The following is a 19,424-nucleotide window of genomic DNA, read 5'->3' as shown; positions in this document are numbered from 1 at the left end:
TAGACCCGCAACGACCGTTCCTTGAGACTGGGGATGTGGAAGCTGAAGGAGTGGCCGATCGTGTAGATGAACGAAGGGTGCTGCTTGTGACAGCAACCGACGACGATAGCCTGGAGCTACCCGAGCAAGAACCGAAGCCAGTCTGACATCCGGTGGAGCAGTAGGCCGCGGTCTTTCCACAAAAGCCGTTCTGCGAGCAGCAATATCCCGCAGCGCAGATGAGGCCTTTGTTGTTGGGTCCACACTTGTCCGTTGATGTGCCAGCTGGTGCAGACAAGGTCGATGAGGCTCTCGCCGCGGAAGTAGATGGAGATGAAGTACTTTTGCAAGTACCGAAGCCAGTTTGGCAGCCCTATACGATGTGAGTGGAAAGTCAAAGCGGAGAGCATGGGCGACAGTATAAGACTTACCAAGTTCGAACGGCAGTACGCATCAGTCGTACCACACCAGCCATATTGACTGCAGCACTTGTTGTCTTTACATTTCTGATTACCCGCCTTAGCGCCACACTGTTCGGGGTCGAACTGGGCTACAGCCGTAGAAAAGATGGCGAGAGCCGAGACGAGGAAGGAGGTCCTCATGGTGCTTTGACGAGCGTCCCCCAAAGAGAAAGGGATTAACGGGCAATTCTAAAGACAGAGGAAACGACGGCGCTGCAGAATCGATCCACGGGCGGCGCAGCTGTCGCTTTTAAGAGCCATCGTCGGACCTTTTTTGTTCGAAGTTCGTTATCCCTAGTAGCATAGGCATAAGTGCTTGAGGCTGCCTGACCCTTTCCACAATACACTGCATTCAAGCCTCAAAATGCTTTGCTCGCCTTGATGTGGTTAGTGAAGCCCCGTGGCCGAGGGTCCTGGTTCACTAGCCCTACTCTTTTTGGATGAGTAGGAAAATCGAGGCTAAGCGAGAGAATCTGGCCCAGTCGTAGCGCCCGATCATTAAGCCACCACGAGCCTCGTCGATCTAGTCGCGGGATAGCTACGGGGAATTTGACGATTGTTGGTGGAGATGGGGGAGCTGAAGGACCCCTGAGTCTTTCAGTCGGTCATGCCAGAACAAGAGAAGCCACTCCAACAGTGTAGGCAAGGCTGCTACTGTACAGACTGAGGACTTACCTTTACTTCTAGAGTAAATACCATCAATTTTTAATCGGCAGCCGATCATGTCTTCACGTAGTGTCGACAAACCTTTTACACCCTGACTGGTTGCGGAAATACACAGCGCGGAGCTGGTCCAGGCTTAGCTCCTGAACACACTACAATGTGTTATAGCCTCGACAGTAGGACTTGACTGTACTGGGTGTTGTTTCTCAGTTTAGGTCGCCTCGCCTCGTCTCATGCCGATGAATCGTGTCTGTGCACGGGAAATCATGCACGACATGTCTGCGCTAGTAGCTAGAACGATCTTTTCAGCTGAGCGTAGAATATCTGGGGCGCATCGGCCACGTTGATTGACACGCGGTGGATCGAGTTTTTGAAGTCCGCGGGGAAGATCAAAGCAAGCAGGCGATAAGCGCGGAGAGAAGAGAGATGTGGGAGATGTAGAGGACGCTTCACCATAGCATCCACAGCATTGACAACGCCCCCCATGCGCACTCCTCAAGCTTGTAGTGATATCTTGCTAAAATGAGTTTGATTATATTTGCAATCAAACGTGCGCTCATGATGGAGGAAATCCAACTAAATGGGCTCGCGGGAGTGGTGACTGGTGGTGGTGATAATTGCTCCCCGCAGCCGTTGCGATCTTCTGTGAGGTCGTGTGAGTTTGAAATGTGCAACATGCTCAATTCCTCGATTCTCCAACCATGCATCAGCCTAGCGTACGTTGTAACATCTAATGACTTGAGTACTCACCTAGATTATCTCGCATCTTTCATCAAGGATACACTGCTTTCCACATGGTCGAAGGGTGCTAGTGGTACGCCGAGACATCGTTGTGCAGTTTTTGCTGTGATGGAGGTAGATGGGAGGTAAACATGTCAACGAAGTCCTATCGCAGCCGACACTTGGTTGAAATTCGGCGGGTTCCAGTTGATTCCCAATGCAATGCCTTATACTGCCATAATGTACATATACACAATACATGCTTCGCTATGCCAGATACGTTCTTGTTGTGGGTGGTGTGTAGCCTACTCTTACAACGAAATCTCACCTCTCCAGGTGCCTTCAGTCAATCCTAACGTCTCAATACAATGCTGCCACCTCGGCCCACCTCGCTCCTTCCTCCTCAAATACTGCAACAGCTTCTGGCGCCTGTGCACCAGCAGCCTCAGATTCCGCTTGTTGTGCTTGTCGCCCTTTCCTCGTGACGCAAGAAAGTCTGCGACCGTTTTGATCTTCGCAGTCAAGATAGCGATTTGGACTTCAGAAGATCCAGTGTCCGGTCCTATGCGCTTATTTGTTGCGGCGATGTTCGTCTCCGGCCGTATTGGGTGTACTTCCGTGCCCTGGATGTTCTTCACGCCGGGTGCTTTAGGTGGGAATATCCTGTCGGTGTTGTGGCGACCAAAAGACTCGATGCATCGGGTGATGTTGACGCGCATACGGTCCTTGCTCGAGCCGTTCTCGAGGGCTGTGATACGGGCAATGGCTTCTGCGGCACGCGCATGGTCCTTTTTGTTTTTCTGCTCAACTTCCTCGGTGCTCTCCTGTGTTTCCGTCGCCTTTCCATATGGCAATGAATCACTCCATGGAAAGGGCCCGACGGTGCTCTGCTTTCCAAGCTCGCTCAGTGGCACTGCTAGCTTCTCGCTCTTCTTTAGCTGCTTCTCGACGATCTTCGGGTCGAAGGCGTAGTTGAGATGCAGGCTATCTTTCGGCGCCTTCTTGCCCTCTTCGTAGGTAATAGGTTTCCCTGATTCGAATGATTCAACGAAAGGTGTCGATACACCGCGGACAGGGTTGCCAAGACTGGCTACTCTGGCCTCGTCGAGCTCGGCACGGCGGGAGAGATTGGCTGCTTTCTTGCGATTGCGTTGTGCGACGAGGTACGGGTCATGAGAAATGCGCTTCTTCTGCGACCTTTCGAGTGTCTTGCCTTGGAGGAGGGAAGTCGAGGCAAAGGTTCGAATGGGGAGGGCGAATTGGTGTGGGGCAGATGATGCTGGGCTTCGGTGAGTTTGGGGGCTGGAGGAGAGATCTGGTAAACTTACACGTCGACGCCCGAAGGCACGACAATATGGGTATTCGAGGCGGCATTGATGACTTACCAGGCAATGCGATCGCTCCTTCCCTGAATCTTTTGCGAGCACCAGCTTGCGGCCCCACGTTTCGCCGACCGCCGCGATTGAATCGGCACCAACCCCCAACAGGCTAGCTCGCACCACACGATATTCGGTCGAGTGCTCCCCTCCATGTCGAAAAGTTAAGTTCACGACAACACCACCCTTCTCATACAGACCAGCTTCTACAGCGCCAAACCGACAAGATGGCTCCCAGCAACCTTCCCGCGGTCTTCAACCCTACCCAGCAGGACATCGAGATGCTCCTCGCTGCTCAGTGCCATCTCGGCGCAAAGAACCTCCAGGTGCACATGGAGCCGTACCTGTGGAAGACCAGGCCCGATGGTGTCAATGTCATCAACGTTGGCAAGACCTGGGAGAAGATCGTGCTCGCTGCGCGTATCATTGTCGCCATTGACAACCCTGCCGACAGTACGTCCATCCTACATTTCAAGACTGCCAATATCGAACTTGATACCATTGGCGAAATAACTTTGCATACGAGAGCTACAACTGACAAAATGAACAGTTTGCGTCATCTCCGCTCGTCCCTACGGTCAGCGTGCTGTCCTCAAGTTCGCCGCCCACACTGGTGCCGTTGCCATCGCTGGTCGCTTCACCCCCGGTAACTTCACCAACTACATCACCCGCTCGTTCAAGGAGCCCCGCTTGATCATTGTCACCGACCCGCGTACCGATGCCCAGGCCATCAAGGAGGCTTCCTACGTTAACATTCCCGTCATTGTGAGCATTTCTACACCATATATCTCCATTGGACAGGAACTGACATGATATACTAGGCTCTCTGCGACGGCGACTCACCCACCGAGTATGTCGATGTTGCCATCCCCACCAACAACAAGGGTCGCCACGCCATCGGTCTCGTCTGGTGGATGCTCGCGCGTGAAGTCCTCCGCCTGCGCGGCACCCTCGCCTCCCGCGAGGCTGAGTGGGACGTCATGACTGATTTGTACTTCTACCGCGATCCCGAGGCTGAGGAGAACAAGGACGCCACTGGCGTTGAGGAGGCCAAGGTGCCCGGTGCCGACGAGGTTGGCGCTGGTGCCGTTGAGGCTGGCTTCACTAGCGAGTGGGAGGTCTCTGGTGCGTCTGCTGGTGCGTTCACGAGCCAGGCTGCGGCGCCAGGTGCTAGCTGGGATGCGGATACCACTGATTGGGCTGCGACTGGTGAGCAGCAGACCACCACTGAAGGATGGGGTGCTGAGACTGCTGCTGCCCCGGCTACCACTACCCAATGGTAGACGTCTTGAGCATCTTCGTCAGTCTTTCTTCTCTATCATACCCTGTCATTGACAAGCATCTCGGCATGTCGGAGTAGGAGCAAGGATCGGAAAAGGAAAATATGAGACCATTTGACCAGATTCCAAAGACAATTTCTGTGGAACGGGGCGTGTTGAAGGAACATGATCAATGCTGTGCGCTTACGAGGGAAAGATATCCACATTTGTGGGGGAAAGCCCTGTGCTGGCGATCGGGTTGTACTTAATTGACAGTCCAGTCCTGAAATACACGCCTCGCTTTCATCGACTCTGACTGACTTGCTCTTTACGTGACCTTTAACCCTGAAACTACTCGTTCATTACTATGCATAAGACGCCCTGGGTATATACTGGTCCTATCTATCGCCCTAAACTCCCACTTATCCATATATATATCCTGACCTTCCTAATTGAGCTACCATTATGGACACGAAGTCGCAGTCCTTCTCTCAGTCCTAACTAGTATGGGTGCCTATACTTCACACCACTCATAGCCACGCGAACACGGCCATCAATCCAGCCAACGCAGCGCCCATACCCTTCAACTCTCTGCTAAGGCTCTTAGGGGCAGCACCAGGCGATGCGGTCGCTGACGCCTGACCAGCGGTGCCAGTAGCTGACGATCCAGACGGCTTAGACGATCCCGACGATCCAGATCCTGATGTGCCAGTCGCTTGAGAGCCAAAGGTATGCACCTGCCCAAGTGTAGGCAGCGCAGATGTCGGGTTAACCTCCCAAACACCGCTCGTGAAATCCGGGCAAGCCACGGGCTTGTTCGTGGGATTGTAGTTGCTTGCTTTGACGCCAGAGGGGTTGAGTGTTTTCCAGACGTTGCCAAGGTTGGGGAAGTCAGGGGAGATGGGCGTTGGGGTTCCTAGGTTCACGAATTAGACAAATGCGATTTAAGAAGTTGGAGAAGGCTGGCAAACATACCAGAGCGCGGGAAGCCATCTGGAGGTGCAGAAGGGCCAGCCGGATCAACCTTGTCGCCATACTTGATGAGACCGTAGTTGTTGGCCTCTTCGATCCACTCATAGACGATACTGCCAGACCACACGTCCGACATCTCCCCATAGATCGCCTCCTGGTCCTTGAAGTCACGAGGGCGCACTGTGTTACATCCAGTCTCCGACATGAAGATAGGGATATGGAGATCGGTGGAGTTCTGTTCGAGGACCTTGTACCCGGATTGCTCGTAGGTGCTGCCGCCGCACCATGAGTACGCGTTCAAGCTGAAGAAATCAATTGTTTCAGCGGCTTTGTCACCACAAGCGAGGTAGTTCTGGAGCATGGGACGCAGCGAGGCGATGTCAGCGGCAGAGTAGCCGACGGGGATATTACGGTATCCTTTGGAGGTGCGGTGAGCTTTCAGGTCACGCGCAGCGGCTTTGACGTAGGGTGCTGCTGCAGAGCCGTTGGCTATGGAAAGACTGTCAGACAAAACGGAAACGTGTGTATGAGCGCAAAAGTATCAAGCTTACCTGTAGTCAAGATCTCGTTGCCAACGAAGAAACCAGCGGTGTTGTCGAACTGGTGAAACTCGTCCATGACTTTGGCGAAAGAATCACGCTGACCCTGGTTCCAATGGGGACTTGTCTGCTCGATTTGCGTAGTGAATGTGTCAAGGTCGAGCCACAGGTAGACTAAGCGTAGCTATTGTCAGCAAATGGCCTTATCAAGCAGCACGTCTCTCACCAGAGAACCCGAATTTCAGGTCTGCCTAGAGGTCTGCCAAAGCATAATGTGTACGTACTTCCTGCATCCGCGAATGCCTTCATACAACCTGTATGATCCCCGTTAGGATCAACATGGTACACACGGATCGAGTTGGTGCCGATGGTCTTCATGAGCGTGGCGTCGAGACGGCATTGGGTAGCGTCGATCAGTGGGTCTTCAGGAACGAGTTGGTACGCGATACCTGTGGGTCGTCAGTTTGGTGATCTTCCAATCGATATTCTGAGTCTCGCGATAGTGCAAGGTCAGGACTGAGCACATGGATAAGGACGGGAAATGTGTACCCTTGACGTAGAACTGATTGCCCTCGCTGGTAAAGAACTTGCTGCCCTTGACCTCGATCGTGGGGATCGCATTGACGGCAGTCAAGCCCGCCAGAGCGCTCAACAGTAGTGAGCGTGTGTAAACCATGGTTGATCGTCGGCGATTGACTGCGTCTGTAGGATGGGCGTGGAATTATTTAGAGTTAAAGGCGACAGTAGATACTGATATGCTCCGAAACACACTAAATCGTACACCTCAAACACGCAAACGAGTAAATCGGAAACGAGCGACTGTGCCGTAGAATGGCCGACTGGAGCAGGTGCAGTGAAAAGCCGTGAATCGTGAAAGAAAGGACGAGGAATCGCAAACAACGCGACGGCCTTCCAAACCGGCAAGCGAGATTCTGAGCGCTTTCTATCAAGTGCATATTTGCATCCCCCGGCCCATCTAGCCGCGACCATTTGGCAGGGTTGACAGGAAAAAAGGGCATCTTCAACCTCTTTGGGCGCGATGCCAGCAGGCAAGGTGGGCGCGGTGAGCACCAAGTGAGACGTGCTTTGAGAGTCATCACGTATCCGGCCTAGTGCCCGCGGGAGAAGATTTCTCAGATTGGCCAATTCCAAACAAGCCGCCTCGCGTGCGCCTTAATCAAGTTTAAGCAAAGCCACTAGTGGCGTCCTCCTTTGCTTGACACTTAGTGTGTGGCTAGGGCCTCAACATGGGAAATTTGATTCCCCATACCACTAGCGATGATAAAGAAACCGACAATACTGTCGTGATCATGGCAGTCTAGAGGTTGAATGAAAATATGCTATATGCACAGGAGCCTACAGAATGCAGTTGTTCTCGGTCAAAATGGTGGTATTTAGACCTCATTTCGTCGAACTTGTGTCAATGTCACCATCAGGACAGTCCTCCCACGTGGTGTCTAGCGACAGGATAAAGAAGCCGTAAAATATAAGATAAAGAAATGAAAGCTAAACAAGAAACCAATGCTTGGGGAACGTTTAGGCTCTAGCACCTACGCCACGGTCGCCACCTGGTGCATGACCTCGTCGGCGTCGCAGCAGAAGATGTTCTGGAAGGTGTTGCAACAGCAGAAACATCCGGCGAAGATGTGGAAGTCGCTTGGCTAGATGAAGGAGACACAGCATTCGTATCTGGCGTTGGTGTAGCTAGGACGCTCGAAGCTGACAATACACGCGTGACCAACGTTGAAGCACTGGACTGCATACTGGGTGTGGAGTAAGGAGCAGCTGAAAAGAACTCCGAATACGAAGCTGGAGGAGCGAGAATCAACGTCGACAAAGGCGGCAACACGCGTGTAACCAACGTCGTGGTACTAGACCCACTACTAGGTGTCGAGTAAGGAGCAGCGGAGAAAAAGTCTGAATAAGAAGCCGGGGGAGCGAGAAGCGTGCTGGATGTCGGTGTAGCCAGCACACCCGAAGACCCAGCACTAGGTGTCGAGAAAGGAGCAGCCGAAAAGAATTCCGAATAAGAAGCCAGGGGAGCGAGAACCGACATCGACGTTGATGCCGTGGGCTCTGGTGCCTTCTCGAAGATATCTGTCTGCGCGCCTTGGTTCCATCCACACTTCTTGTTGTAGTTTGGTGTGACGCGCTCCGCACTCTTGATATTGTTGCCCGTAGCCTGGTTCCATGCGAGCATCTGCTTGGCACCTTTGACACACTTTTCGGGTGCAGTCTCGCAGTAGACGGGTACTTGGGCTTTGGCGAGAGGAGCTGCTGTCGGCGAAACGTTGGTGACATTGCATTTGAAACCTTGCATGTACCTGTGCCATTGTCAGTGAGACGGAACCTACTAGACATGTGAAGTAGCTAAAGATGGAAGAGATTAGGTGGTGTACCTACATATTTTGTTGTCCACAGCCATTAGGGACCCACAGCCAGGCGCACGTACATCCACCCTCAGGGCACGCAGGCAGGTCAGGTACTTTGTACGTAGCTAGCCTCTTCCAAGGAGTATGAGAAAGCGTGGTGAAAACAACGAGGTTCTCCATCGTCACATCCTTGATTTCCGAGTGATAGCTGATAGCAAATGCCGTTCCACCAGCCGAACTCTGATTATATGTATGCAGCGCCCCATCCTCTTTCAAACAAACAGCCGGCGTACCATCCGTATTCCAACCGTTCCAGTCTTCGGGGTGTTGTTTGCCATCGGGCCAATCTGTAACTAGTTTGCCGTTGTAAGAGAGAGTAGTGAACGCGCGGTTATGCGCGAGCTCGACAGTGAAGTTGCCATTTGCTGGGACATCAAGGAACTCGCCAACTTTTGGGGGTACTGCGTCGCATCCGCGATGATGCTGGAACCACCAATCTTCTTTTCCAAGGTTGTAGAGCGGGTTGACGGCCAGGTTGGTGTTCGAATCATCAACATTGGAATCAACGCCGCCACGACAGTACATTCCTGGTGCCCATGCTGCCGTATGAGCTGAGGCTAGGGTGGTGATGGCCAGGGTGAGTAGTGCGGAGCGAAACATGACGGTCAATGTAGTTGAAAAGAAGTAGTTGGGAATGCAGACCGATACTGCTAGTTGTGATGACAAGAAACGAATGTACGCCGTCAAGGCTGTGAAAAGAAGCAGAAGTTGAACCAAAGGATGACTAGAAAAGAGATCAACTCAATAAGGGAGACTTTGAGATGCGGGGCCTCTATACTATATCTTCTATCACGTATACTTAAATTTGCTGCCGCTTGCCAGCCTCAGGCTTGACTATCGATCCTCACTCAGGAACACTCGCCGAAACATCCGAGGAGATCGCTCTCGCCCATTGATCCTTGGAGCAGTGGCTCCAGCTGGTCAGCAACCCTAGCCTTGTGATTCTCGTGATGTGCGACGGCCCCACGAAAGAGATTAGACGTGGGCCGTGTCCGCATCGCGACTATACTTCTTCAGGGTCTTGTTAAGGACTAGGAACTTGGACGGCTCCATGTTTTGGGCTGTACGATCGTGGAGTCCGAGAAGGTATATTATTTTTTCCTAAAGACGGGATGCTGAAACGTGCTATGCGTTTCAAGGCCGGAGAGTTATTTCGTGGCGTTGACCAGCGGCTGGTGACATTCGTAGCTGTGGGGTAATTGAAGGGTTGTCAGCAAATCTCTGAAACGAAGTACTTTGCTTGGTCGCCATAGAAAGACCTGTTGTTCCTATTCCGGCACTGTGTTGTTGGCTGTATCAATTTTCTATCTTGAATGTTCTTGCCCGCTGTTTCTACGCAGAGGCGTCGACCCATCCAGTACGATCTCCTTCCGAGACAGCGCGCTCGCTCTCCATATGCTCTTCTTTGTGAAAATATTCTTAAAACATGACACAGACAGCCAGTATATGGTCTGGGTGGTCCTCGTGCCGTATCGCCCATTGTTCTTTGCGGATCGTCTTCGTTATCTTAGCACCCACCTGAACTAAACGACGAACATGCGACGGCGCCAACCCCTCTGGATTGACATTTTCGACCTTCAGAGGTGCATGCTCTGGGAAAACATTCTGTAAGCGGTCTTCGGCTAGAACAGCTAGAGCAAGCCAAATGTCCCACAACAGCTAGTTTCTGAGACTCAGGCTTGGACAGGCTCGAGTGTTTATTGCATTTCGCAACCGTACTGTTGAGTAGAGGTGTTTCTGACTGCAGTGAAAGAATTCATTGTCGCTTTTCGTATAACTCCGAGTGTTTTTGTGGTGAGTATGGAGTAGGACTTCTTGATATAGGGCCCCAACTGCGGAAATACAAGGCCCGTTCTGCGGACCAGGGCGTGGGGTTTAGCGGCGGGAAGGAGCGGCGCATCCCATTTCGAGATGGATCGGCTGATGAATGCCGACGTGGAATGGAGCAACAACCGTTGGTCTCAACAAACGACCCTCATTGACAGACCTTGGACGTTATCCCTTCGCAACTTCGCTCTTTTGCCCCAGTTTCTGCACATTCTCGTAGCCGCTCAGCACAGCAGGCTCTTGTACTGGTAGTGCGCGATGGCATCCCCGATGGTTGAAGGTGGCCGGGTCGAGCCTCACAAGAAAGCACACTTCAGCCTGCACATTAGCGATCGGATAGCGAAGCACGACGCTTCGGAGGGGAGCTACAGCAGCGTGAAGTGTGAGCGTCGTTGGGTCATCCCATGACCCTTCAGCTAGCTAATGCAACGCTCAGACAACCACAAGCCCGCGCAGACCTCCGAAAAGCGCTCCACGAAGCTCACTTCCTCGTCCACCAAGACATACAATCTGAGACTCGAAGACACGAACAGCTCCGGCGAGAAAGACGTCTTCACTTTCACAGGACAGAAATCGGCACCCAAGAAGTCGTACGTCCTAGTCTTCGATTCCTCGACGCAGCAAGCGACGCTAGAGCCTCTATCGAGTAGTTACACCTTCAACCTTGCCTCGAAGAACAGCAAAGACGTGTCGTCACAATATCCCAAGATATATCCCAAGAAGCTGAAGGAGGGGGGTCTACAAAGCAAGGACGAGGATGCGGATCTGTTTGGCGAGGCGGCGGGAGATGACGAGGCCGGCGACCCAGACGCTGACAACCCATACGACTTCCGGCATTTCTTGAGCAAGGAGAAGGAGAAACGTGGCGACGAGTCCGAGTACCACTTCGCCTCATCGCCGGACTATCGGACTGGCACAGGGAGTGCAGCGAATACACCGCAGTTTGGCGCCCGTAGACCCGCAGCGGCTCCAGCACCCAAAGCCAAAGCTAAAGTTACAGAGCCCGTACCCAAGAAACGCAAGACCGCAACGCCGAACCCCATGGTGTCAAGACCCAAGAAAGCACAACCACCACCTACAGTTCGCCTCGATCGTCGCGCAACTGACAGTCTGCCCAAATCAAAAGCCAAGGGTGATGCGCCACCAGCTTCCAAGATCAAGTCCAAAGAGCTCGTCGACTCATCAGATGACTCGGAAATTGACGCCGACGGTGAAGCATCGCCTCCTGCGCCCACACGTACGTCGCTCTCACCAATACACGACCAGCAGTCCGACAACGAGGATGAAGACGCGGAAGGCGATTCAGACGACGATGGTGGTCTGGAAATCGAAGTCCCCGATGCACGCCCTCCGCGTCGAGGTAACGGTGCTCTCGCATCCCTCGGTCTAGGTCAAAACCTCGGAGTCGGCTATCTGAAGTCGCCATCGAACGGGCCCATATCCCTTGCCAGCGCCACAAGCAGTGCGGCAGGCTCACCGAATCCGCACGCCTTTACGTCGCGCAATAACCGCAACACGCAGGATGAGATCGACTTTGGGGACCTTGGAGGCGAGGACGCAGAAGGTGAAGACGAGGATGAAGAAGACTATAACAACAGGGATATCGAGCCTATGGACATTGGTCCGCCGGCAAGACAAGGGACGACAGGGCATGAAGAAGATGAAGATGATCTTGAGAAGTTGATGATGGAGGGGCTTGGTGGTAACAGCAGCGAAGAGAGCGAAGAGGAGTGAACAGCTCTGAGCTCTTACACAAGTACTCTTACGCTACTATCCACGCTTAAGCCACAAAAAAGGAACGCCGAACTCTTCTACTAGCCTCAGACTAGCAACTAGAAACGCCCTAGTCTCTCGACCGTAGCAACCATCACGTCCTCCCCACTTCACAGCCATCACCGGGGTATGAGTCCTTGCGCGGGGTCTGAGACTGGGCCCACGATGAACTGCAAAGATGCTCAAACTCATGTACTTGTCCATCTCTCGCTACTGCATGATGAGAGGCCATTCATCAATATATTCACCCATGTACTATGAAAGCGTAAGGGCTGACAGTAATGCATGTTCGCGGTACCATAGTAGACGACCTATAGACGGGGAATGAATCCGAATGATGAATGTATCATATAGGTTTCTACCAGAAGAGACCGATATATCTTTATTGTCCGTTACATCTTCTGAGTGAATAACTGCCTCGAGTGTTTGATAACATTGATAGTCGCGAGGCACCTAAATTTAGCATAATACCACGCTAGTTCAACCCTGCATCCATCGATTAGCGGTACCGAGTCCCGAACCTTGACCCCCAACCCAGCGACCTCATTGATCATAGCCGTGCAACTCGCAATAACCTACCCTTGTCACTCTTTACATTCTTTACTCACTATCATTTCAACATGCGTTTAATTTCGTCCTTCAGTCTCGCAATTGCGGCCGCAGCTGCGACAGCTCCCCCAAACTCGTGGGCTGATACCCCTGAAGCGTCTCCTCAACATGCACCCGAAGTCACGGTCGTGGAGCTTCACAAGAGCTATGTGGTGAAATTGGCTTGTCTGGACTGCCCTTTCGCGGTGAAGAAGTCTCAGTTTAATGTGTCGTGGGACCAACCGCCGCGAGACAATGCTTTGGTACGTAGGAACTATTTCAACATAATCGTTTTCGCGACCATCGGTTACCAACCCCATGTGTCCGATTCATGCTGGCTATTTCATAACCCTGTTCTTGCGAGGACCGCAGACTGACATTAATTAGCTACTCAAGTTCAACATCGATGACTCCGCCTCTGCCTTGCTTCCAATGGGCACCAAATACTACCCCTCGGATCGATGCCGCTCGATATCAACGCTTTACAGGTTCCCGCCCATCTTACAACAGGTTTAATGGCGGGACTTCTCGAGGAAGAATTGACCCCATCATGGCCCTTTGTCATGAAGTTTCCGTTACAGTATGAGCATACTTTGCTTCAAACCGAAATGAACGGCCCGACTTGGATTCAGTTTAACGTCGTTGGACTCCCTTTCGGCGAGACTACTGAGTCGGTTAAGATGGATAAGGAGGGTCAAAAGATGATCCAGATACGATTGGGCAAGAAGGACGACAGCAGTGAACTTCTCATTGAGGACTTGCAAGTTGTAGAGAGGAAAGACCGGGCACAGCCCTTCAGAATGAGGTGTGGCAAACTTGCGATGGACCAAACGTCGTACGACCCCAATGAGTGGGACAAGCATGGCAAGTTTGGAACCTGGTCGAGGACCTGGAACGTTTTCATGGGCAAGGCGGGAGGCTCTTGGGGCGAGAAATTGCTGAACAACGTTCTTCTGCTGCCATTGGCTTTATCGCTTGCATTCATCCTCGTCGTAGCTCGCCGCTGGTACCAGCAAAGAGAGCAAGAGAAGGACTTCGGGGAAGAGGAGTTGGAGATTGCCTTACTTGGATCGTACTACGAAGATGCGCCGCCGACGTATGCTAATATTCCTGTTATCAAGATCGAGGAGTGCGACTAGTGTATCCGTGGATGCGTGGAAGGGCTGAGCGACAATTAAAAGGGCGGGGCTGGCGCCCCGCCCTGTGTTCTTAGCAGCATGCGCAGGCGATAACCTTGCTGTTTGTAACTATAGTTAAACACTCGCGGTTCATACCATCTATCGGATTCGTCCGCCCTTTTATTTTCGTTGTTACATATTCAATAGTCTACTTCTGCAAGTTCTACGCGCAGGCACGCCAACAACAGGCTGATCGAAATGGCCAGTACAGCCGACTTTAGTACTTTAAGCTCCTCTTCAGCATTCCAGCCTCAAATTCGATCTTCTAACAATTACCAATATGTCCGTCACCGTAGAGCAGTATAATCCGGAGTGGCCACAGCAATTTCAGACGATCAAATCCGAGTTAGAAACGTACCTGAAAGATGTCGCATACCTCTCAATCGAGCATATAGGCAGCACATCGGTACCTGGTCTCGCAGCAAAGCCCATTATCGACACAGACATCATCGTCACTCAGGAGAATGTTCAGCCTGCAATCGACGCGCTTATCTCAAACGGGAATTTCGACTACCTGGGTGAACTCGGCTTGCGTTACCGCCATGTCATGAAGGACCCCAATCAATCACCGCGTCGCAACATTTACGTGTGCGTGGACGGCGTCGCGCAAACGCGGAACCATCTTGGATTGCGCGACACTTTGCGCCGCGATGTTGAATTGCGGAACGAGTATGCGCGCTTGAAACTGGAGCTGGCCTCAAAGAACACGAATATCATCGACTACACGGTAGCAAAAGGCGTCGTCGTCAACAAGATCCTCGAAGCTTCAGGCATATTGAGCAAAGACGAGCTAGCAGCAATCAAGGAAGCGAACACGATAGGCGAGAATTTCAGCGCTTTGCGGACTGAGCGTTTGCTGCTGAGAGAGTTCGTGATGGCAGATGCAGAGGGCTACTTTGAGCTGGAATCAAATGAGGAGAATGCGCGGTATCAGGACTGGCCTCCTAGAACCAAGGAACAGGCACGTCAGCTTGTTATAAACAACCTCCGTGACCACAACGACGTTCCACGCATCAACTTTGAACTCGCCGTTGACTACCAAGGCCACTTTGTCGGTCGTGTAGGTGCCAATCTCTCGCCTGCCAATAACGACAAGCTCCCTGGCGAGAGCACGATCAAGCAGGTTACGCACGCGAATCTGTGGTTCTCCTTCTTACCTTCTGTACAGGGTAAGGGGTTTGCGACGGAAGCCATGCAGGCATTCATCCAGGCTTTGACGAAGAGGAAGAGGGGGGCAGAGGAAGGAGGCAAGTGGGAATTCGAAATTGAATGCGATCCGAGGAACACCGGGAGTTGGAAGTTAGCCGAGAGGCTGGGGTTCGTAAGGCACAGTTTGACGAAGGAGGCGTGGCAGAGTAAGGGAGAGTGGGTGGATAGTTTGGTGTATCGGAAGGTGGTGGGCGATGCGTGAGCTCATTGCCGACGTTCAAAGGAAGTTGCTGATAAGTACGAAATAGTATCTGAATCGTCATGACCGAAGGGAGTCGAAGGGAGAAGCTTTTATCGACGAATCCAACAAAGATCGTGGATTAAGCGATCTCACTCTGCTAGAGACGAATAGCAGATCATAGGTACCAAATAACGACCAGCTTAATGAACACGAAAATACGTTAACTTGTAATGCTAGAATTGAGAACTCATGCCTCACCCTGCTCAAGCACTTCGTCTCTCGCTGGCGCGCAAAGCTAATGTAAGAGGATTAAGAGGATTTTCAAAGCGCCTGCGCCCTAGTTGAGCTATCGCTGGTTCTGTGAAAGTACGCTAATGTACAGTTTTAACATTGTTAGAGACAGCGTCGGAAGTAATGCTCTACCTGTTACAAGATACTCATTGACTGTTTTTATCTCTTCCTTTTGTTAGGCCTTGCATCTAGTAACCGATGTTTCTTCCACTCGTGCTTACGCTTTGCGTCCGCTCGATTGTATACTTGCTTACAAACACGACATGCTTTACTGACTAAGTTTTCCGACTTATTATGTTGGTAACGAACATGCCGTTTGAGGTTCCCAACTCGATATCTTCCTGTAAACCCTGTTCCGCAGAACTCACATAAGACCGCCGATTGATCCTTGTCGGGATTCTTCCTGCTTGGAAGGTTTTCTATCAAGGGGTTTGGCTGGATAGACAGGAAACCATTGGTTGACCCGAAGACCGGGCTGTGTGGAGTCGGTGAACAAGCAACAAAAGGCGATATAGGCGAAGGGTCTGGGGTTGGTAAGACACCAGCGAAACTATGAGGATGCCGGAAGGTATGTGAATCAAGAGACCCTTCACGGCCCCAATCAGTGGGTATGAAACCTTCACGAGAGGTAGAGTGATCGAGAGTGGTGAAAAGTAAACTGCTTGCGGCGTCTGGCCTGGAATATGCGGGTGAGAGCGGTGCGAATGTTGATGTGAACTGGTAGCTAGCGGTCTGGCTATCAGAAAATCAGCACTGGCCGTTTGAATCTAATGTGGCACTCACGGAAGCTCATAGGCAAGATTCATCCATGTAGAAGGTGACTGTGAACAACTTGGGGCCGAGTGTATCGAGCAGTCCTCAACGTCCATCCTACTCTCCGAGACTCCGGCTCTGTTGTACGTGGCCGTCACTGCCTCAACATCTGGTGACTACTAACAATATCAATCAGAAATGCAATTCTTCCAGGGAACAAAGACGTACGTTTTCTGTTTCGTATTGGGGCGGTGGGTCGTCTGAATCAGAGTCCAACAGTGCCCAAGGAGTTGAGTATGACTTCTTGGAGCCAAGATCAGGTAGTGGTGTTACGACCGAGGGCGTGTGTGTTGTTACTGCCCTGGAAAGGGGCAAGTGGGTAATGGATGTATCTGCGACTGAAGGCACGGTAGCCTCAACTCCAGAATCAGTTTGTCGCTCGGGTTCCCATGGGCCTAATACTTTAGTCAGAGAGTTTCATGGCTTTGAAAGATGTGACCTACTGGCTTCTTTGGACTTAACAATAGCAGATTCCTTTAGTAGGTTGTAGAGTGCTTGGTACTGCTCGTATGCTGCATCCTTCTTCTTCAATGGCTGAGGATCGTGACATTTTGCGCCATGACTTTCAGCGAATTTGGACTTGTCGATTACATCTTTATTGCATGTCGTGCACCGCTTGAGGAATGAGAGATGGGCTGGATAGCCACCAGAAGGTCGTGTCAAATGTCGTCTAACTTCAGACATGGTGTTCCCGCCTTTGCCGTTGCAGTTGTGCGGAAGACCGTTCTCGACTTCCGCTCGAAATATGGGGCAGGCAAACTTCTGTTGCCATGGATTTTGATCGGACATGATTCTTTTTCTCTTTCGCGAGTTGAAGGACGGACTCGGTGGCAGAGTTACGGTTGTCGGGTGCAAAGCATCGTGTAAGTCATTCTCAGGTTGCGAGGGGATTGGAACGGCCACTGCCTCGGAATCCAAAGGTGAGTATGGCAATGCTGAGATGTCGAACGTTGAGGGCTGATTATGATTCGTGTGGGGCGAGGGCTAGGGTGCATCGTCAATAACATCTTCCCAAGTACGGAATGCTGAACATACCAGCGTATGAAGCCCTCTGCCGAGATCAAAGTGATTTACGTACTCCGGGTTTAGTGGTATGTAAGGATGGAAGGACTGGTCCTCCACGTTCCACGCATCGTCAAGAAAACTATGATCGCTCAAGTCCTGCAATGTTTGCGGAGAGAAAGCTGTGAGGTCTAGTGTGGGCTCACTTGGAGTGGATGGAGGACTTTGAAACCCTTGGTTAGCCATGATGATTTAGGAGGGAATCGCGGGGCGCAGTCCTTGAGGACATTGCACCTGGGACATGGCCGCGAGATATATGCGGTACCCGGGAGCGCTCGATTGGCTGTTCAGCTCGTAGCGAGACGCTGGCTTGCATGACTGCAGGCTTGCCCACTTGTCCAGATGTTTGCCCACATGCCCACATGCCCACCCATCCACTTACAGGCCCTCTCTCTGCTGATCTGAACTGACTTTTGCCGACAAAGAAGCTACGACCTCGGCTGTTACTGGACAATGTCAACAAGTGATATTATCGTGTGCCCCAATCGCCTAAGACCAACTACTGAGGCTTAGCGGAAACTCGCAAATGCCCGATCTTGATACGTTGTTAGAGAGTAGGGCAGTCAAGGGGGCGTGCAATACACACTACCACACGGCTTAATTGTGCTAGTGAACATCTGCGCAGGATCTAATGACTGGTTTGTTTGCCTCCCTAGATCGACAACTGTGCACTTGTTCAGTTGCACACCTGCATTGTAGTCATTTCACTCCCCTGCCACACATCGTTGCTGTGAAAAGGGGTGTCACATTGTACTGACTTTGCACGCTAGCGATGCAGCTACTACAGCCTCGTGGAAGTGTCATTTCTCGATAACTGGGTAGACGGTGTTTCATTTGGAATGAATTTTGGGGGTTAGGTAGAAATTACGGAGGGAAAATAGATAATGGAAGGTATTAATAGTGGGGATGAAACTGCTCTAAGAAAATGGTCGCACAAGGGCTCGAACCATCCATAAGTCATCAAGGGATCAAGATGTAAGAAGCTCAGATGAATACAAGAGTATGGATGAAATTATTGCATTACTCCCCCTGTTTTAAATATAATTATGGGTCGCAAGATCTCTTCTTTTTTCGTGGTGGCGGCCGATTCAGTTCTGGATGAGATCGCCTTTCATGCACCAGCAATGCGTCTGCCCTCCGAAATGACACATTACAACCCTCCGCTTCACAGCGAAACATCCGAAGTCCGTCTGGAGACATATAAGGTGAGTGCACTGACTCCATGTGGCGATTGAGGTTTCGATGGGCCCAAGTGCCGGTGTAGCGTTTGTCTGGGCACTTAGGACATACTAATGATATATAAGAAGATTTCCAATACTGTGCATGTTTCTACTGGAAGGTTTAATCAGCGAAGCTACGTTGGGCTTAGAAAGGAATACTCACGCTTTGTGAATCTTCCTGGACGGGTTGGGCTAAGCTTACGTTCGGGGAGGGGGTAGTGGTGGGGTCCGGCTGGCCTAGGCTTGTATTGTTGAATACGGCGGGCAAATATGTGATAGAACTCTCACTCGACATTGTAGCAGATGATGTAGGCCAGGGTTCGGTTGGGAAGCCCCAGTCGTTTCGGGAATCGAATGCCGGATCTGGTGAGAATGATAAGGGGGAAGAATAGCAAGTGAGACCAGACATTGCCGCTACAGAGGACCGCCCATTGTTATCCGCGGGAGCGGAAGAACCCGGTGGCAACTGAAGAGAAATGAACAGAGCTAGAGAACAGAAGTTAACTTCGATATAAAGCATCCTTGATATATGAAAACTTACGCGGACCCATCTTCTCTACTTCCGCAAACAGGACTTTATACTCGTCGTCCAGCGCATCACCCCTCGACTGCTTCCGAAATGTCGTACAATTGTTCCTCCCATGATGGGCCAAGAAGGCTGTTTGATCGAATATGAACTTCTTGCATACTACACAACGTTCTACGTAGCAGTGACTGCGTCGCAAATGTCGAAGAAGATCGGATATAGTATCTTCCTCCGCGCCATTGCAGGATCGTGGTAGGTTTCGATTCGTTTGAAGGCGCCAGAGCGGGCATTCGAATGTACGCTTAGAGGTTTTCTCCTGGGTCTCGATGAAGTCTTCCTGTGGAGCATTACTAGG

General features: G+C 51.5%; 9 protein-coding genes across 9 annotated transcripts; 4 read left to right on the top strand and 5 right to left on the bottom strand.

Annotated features, from left to right (window-relative positions):
• Positions 1 to 1,780: 1,780 nt before the first annotated feature.
• K460DRAFT_384846 (ribosomal protein-like protein S15) lies at positions 1,781 to 3,197 on the bottom strand (the record flags this gene model as incomplete). The annotated part of the gene is made up of 3 exons (XM_040935515.1): positions 1,781 to 1,796; positions 1,854 to 3,102; positions 3,152 to 3,197. The coding sequence occupies 2 exons, from the start codon at positions 3,195 to 3,197 to the stop codon at positions 2,135 to 2,137; spliced, it is 1,014 nt and encodes a 337-aa protein (XP_040791410.1). The 3' UTR covers positions 1,781 to 1,796; positions 1,854 to 2,134.
• A 174-nt stretch (positions 3,198 to 3,371) lies between these two features.
• Positions 3,372 to 4,482, top strand: K460DRAFT_415327 (ribosomal protein S2; the record flags this gene model as incomplete). Its single annotated transcript, XM_040937730.1, has 3 exons — positions 3,372 to 3,652; positions 3,750 to 3,964; positions 4,021 to 4,482. The coding sequence occupies exons 1-3, from the start codon at positions 3,427 to 3,429 to the stop codon at positions 4,480 to 4,482; spliced, it is 903 nt and encodes a 300-aa protein (XP_040791409.1). The 5' UTR covers positions 3,372 to 3,426.
• Positions 4,483 to 4,988: 506 nt separating this feature from the next.
• On the bottom strand, positions 4,989 to 6,645 carry K460DRAFT_375624 (glycoside hydrolase family 72 protein; the record flags this gene model as incomplete). The annotated part of the gene is made up of 5 exons (XM_040934786.1): positions 4,989 to 5,374; positions 5,434 to 5,919; positions 5,982 to 6,143; positions 6,254 to 6,418; positions 6,519 to 6,645. 5 exons carry the CDS (start codon positions 6,643 to 6,645, stop codon positions 4,989 to 4,991), a joined length of 1,326 nt encoding a protein of 441 aa, XP_040791408.1.
• A 1,440-nt stretch (positions 6,646 to 8,085) lies between these two features.
• On the bottom strand, positions 8,086 to 9,001 carry K460DRAFT_278279 (uncharacterized protein; the record flags this gene model as incomplete). Its single annotated transcript, XM_040928239.1, has 2 exons — positions 8,086 to 8,293; positions 8,373 to 9,001. Coding segments are annotated over 2 exons (837 nt in total), but the record flags the coding sequence as incomplete, so codon positions are not given.
• A 1,359-nt stretch (positions 9,002 to 10,360) lies between these two features.
• K460DRAFT_330189 (uncharacterized protein) lies at positions 10,361 to 11,962 on the top strand (the record flags this gene model as incomplete). The annotated part of the gene is made up of 3 exons (XM_040930769.1): positions 10,361 to 10,610; positions 10,665 to 10,822; positions 10,865 to 11,962. The coding sequence occupies exons 1-3, from the start codon at positions 10,487 to 10,489 to the stop codon at positions 11,960 to 11,962; spliced, it is 1,380 nt and encodes a 459-aa protein (XP_040791406.1). The 5' UTR covers positions 10,361 to 10,486.
• Positions 11,963 to 12,566: 604 nt separating this feature from the next.
• On the top strand, positions 12,567 to 13,888 carry K460DRAFT_81541 (uncharacterized protein). Its single transcript, XM_040938713.1, has 2 exons — positions 12,567 to 12,852; positions 12,977 to 13,888. The coding sequence occupies exon 2, from the start codon at positions 13,051 to 13,053 to the stop codon at positions 13,726 to 13,728; it is 678 nt and encodes a 225-aa protein (XP_040791405.1). The 5' UTR covers positions 12,567 to 12,852; positions 12,977 to 13,050; the 3' UTR covers positions 13,729 to 13,888.
• Positions 13,889 to 14,047: 159 nt separating this feature from the next.
• On the top strand, positions 14,048 to 15,178 carry K460DRAFT_275302 (acyl-CoA N-acyltransferase; the record flags this gene model as incomplete). The annotated part of the gene is made up of 1 exon (XM_040928032.1): positions 14,048 to 15,178. One exon carries the CDS (start codon positions 14,048 to 14,050, stop codon positions 15,176 to 15,178), a length of 1,131 nt encoding a protein of 376 aa, XP_040791404.1.
• Positions 15,179 to 16,227: 1,049 nt separating this feature from the next.
• K460DRAFT_415320 (uncharacterized protein) lies at positions 16,228 to 17,509 on the bottom strand (the record flags this gene model as incomplete). Its single annotated transcript, XM_040937729.1, has 4 exons — positions 16,228 to 16,377; positions 16,430 to 16,656; positions 16,705 to 17,245; positions 17,297 to 17,509. 4 exons carry the CDS (start codon positions 17,507 to 17,509, stop codon positions 16,228 to 16,230), a joined length of 1,131 nt encoding a protein of 376 aa, XP_040791403.1.
• A 700-nt stretch (positions 17,510 to 18,209) lies between these two features.
• On the bottom strand, positions 18,210 to 19,153 carry K460DRAFT_81536 (uncharacterized protein). Its single transcript, XM_040938712.1, has 2 exons — positions 18,707 to 19,153; positions 18,210 to 18,652 (listed from the first exon to the last, which is right to left on the bottom strand). The coding sequence occupies exons 1-2, from the start codon at positions 19,061 to 19,063 to the stop codon at positions 18,368 to 18,370; spliced, it is 642 nt and encodes a 213-aa protein (XP_040791402.1). The 5' UTR covers positions 19,064 to 19,153; the 3' UTR covers positions 18,210 to 18,367.
• Positions 19,154 to 19,424: the final 271 nt, after the last annotated feature.

This window comes from Cucurbitaria berberidis, assembly GCF_010015615.1.
Source record: "Cucurbitaria berberidis CBS 394.84 unplaced genomic scaffold K460scaffold_2, whole genome shotgun sequence".
Classification (NCBI taxonomy): domain Eukaryota; kingdom Fungi; phylum Ascomycota; class Dothideomycetes; order Pleosporales; family Cucurbitariaceae; genus Cucurbitaria; species Cucurbitaria berberidis.
The sequence above is the reverse complement of the archived record's forward strand: the minus strand, read 5'-3'. Positions and strand labels throughout refer to the sequence as shown.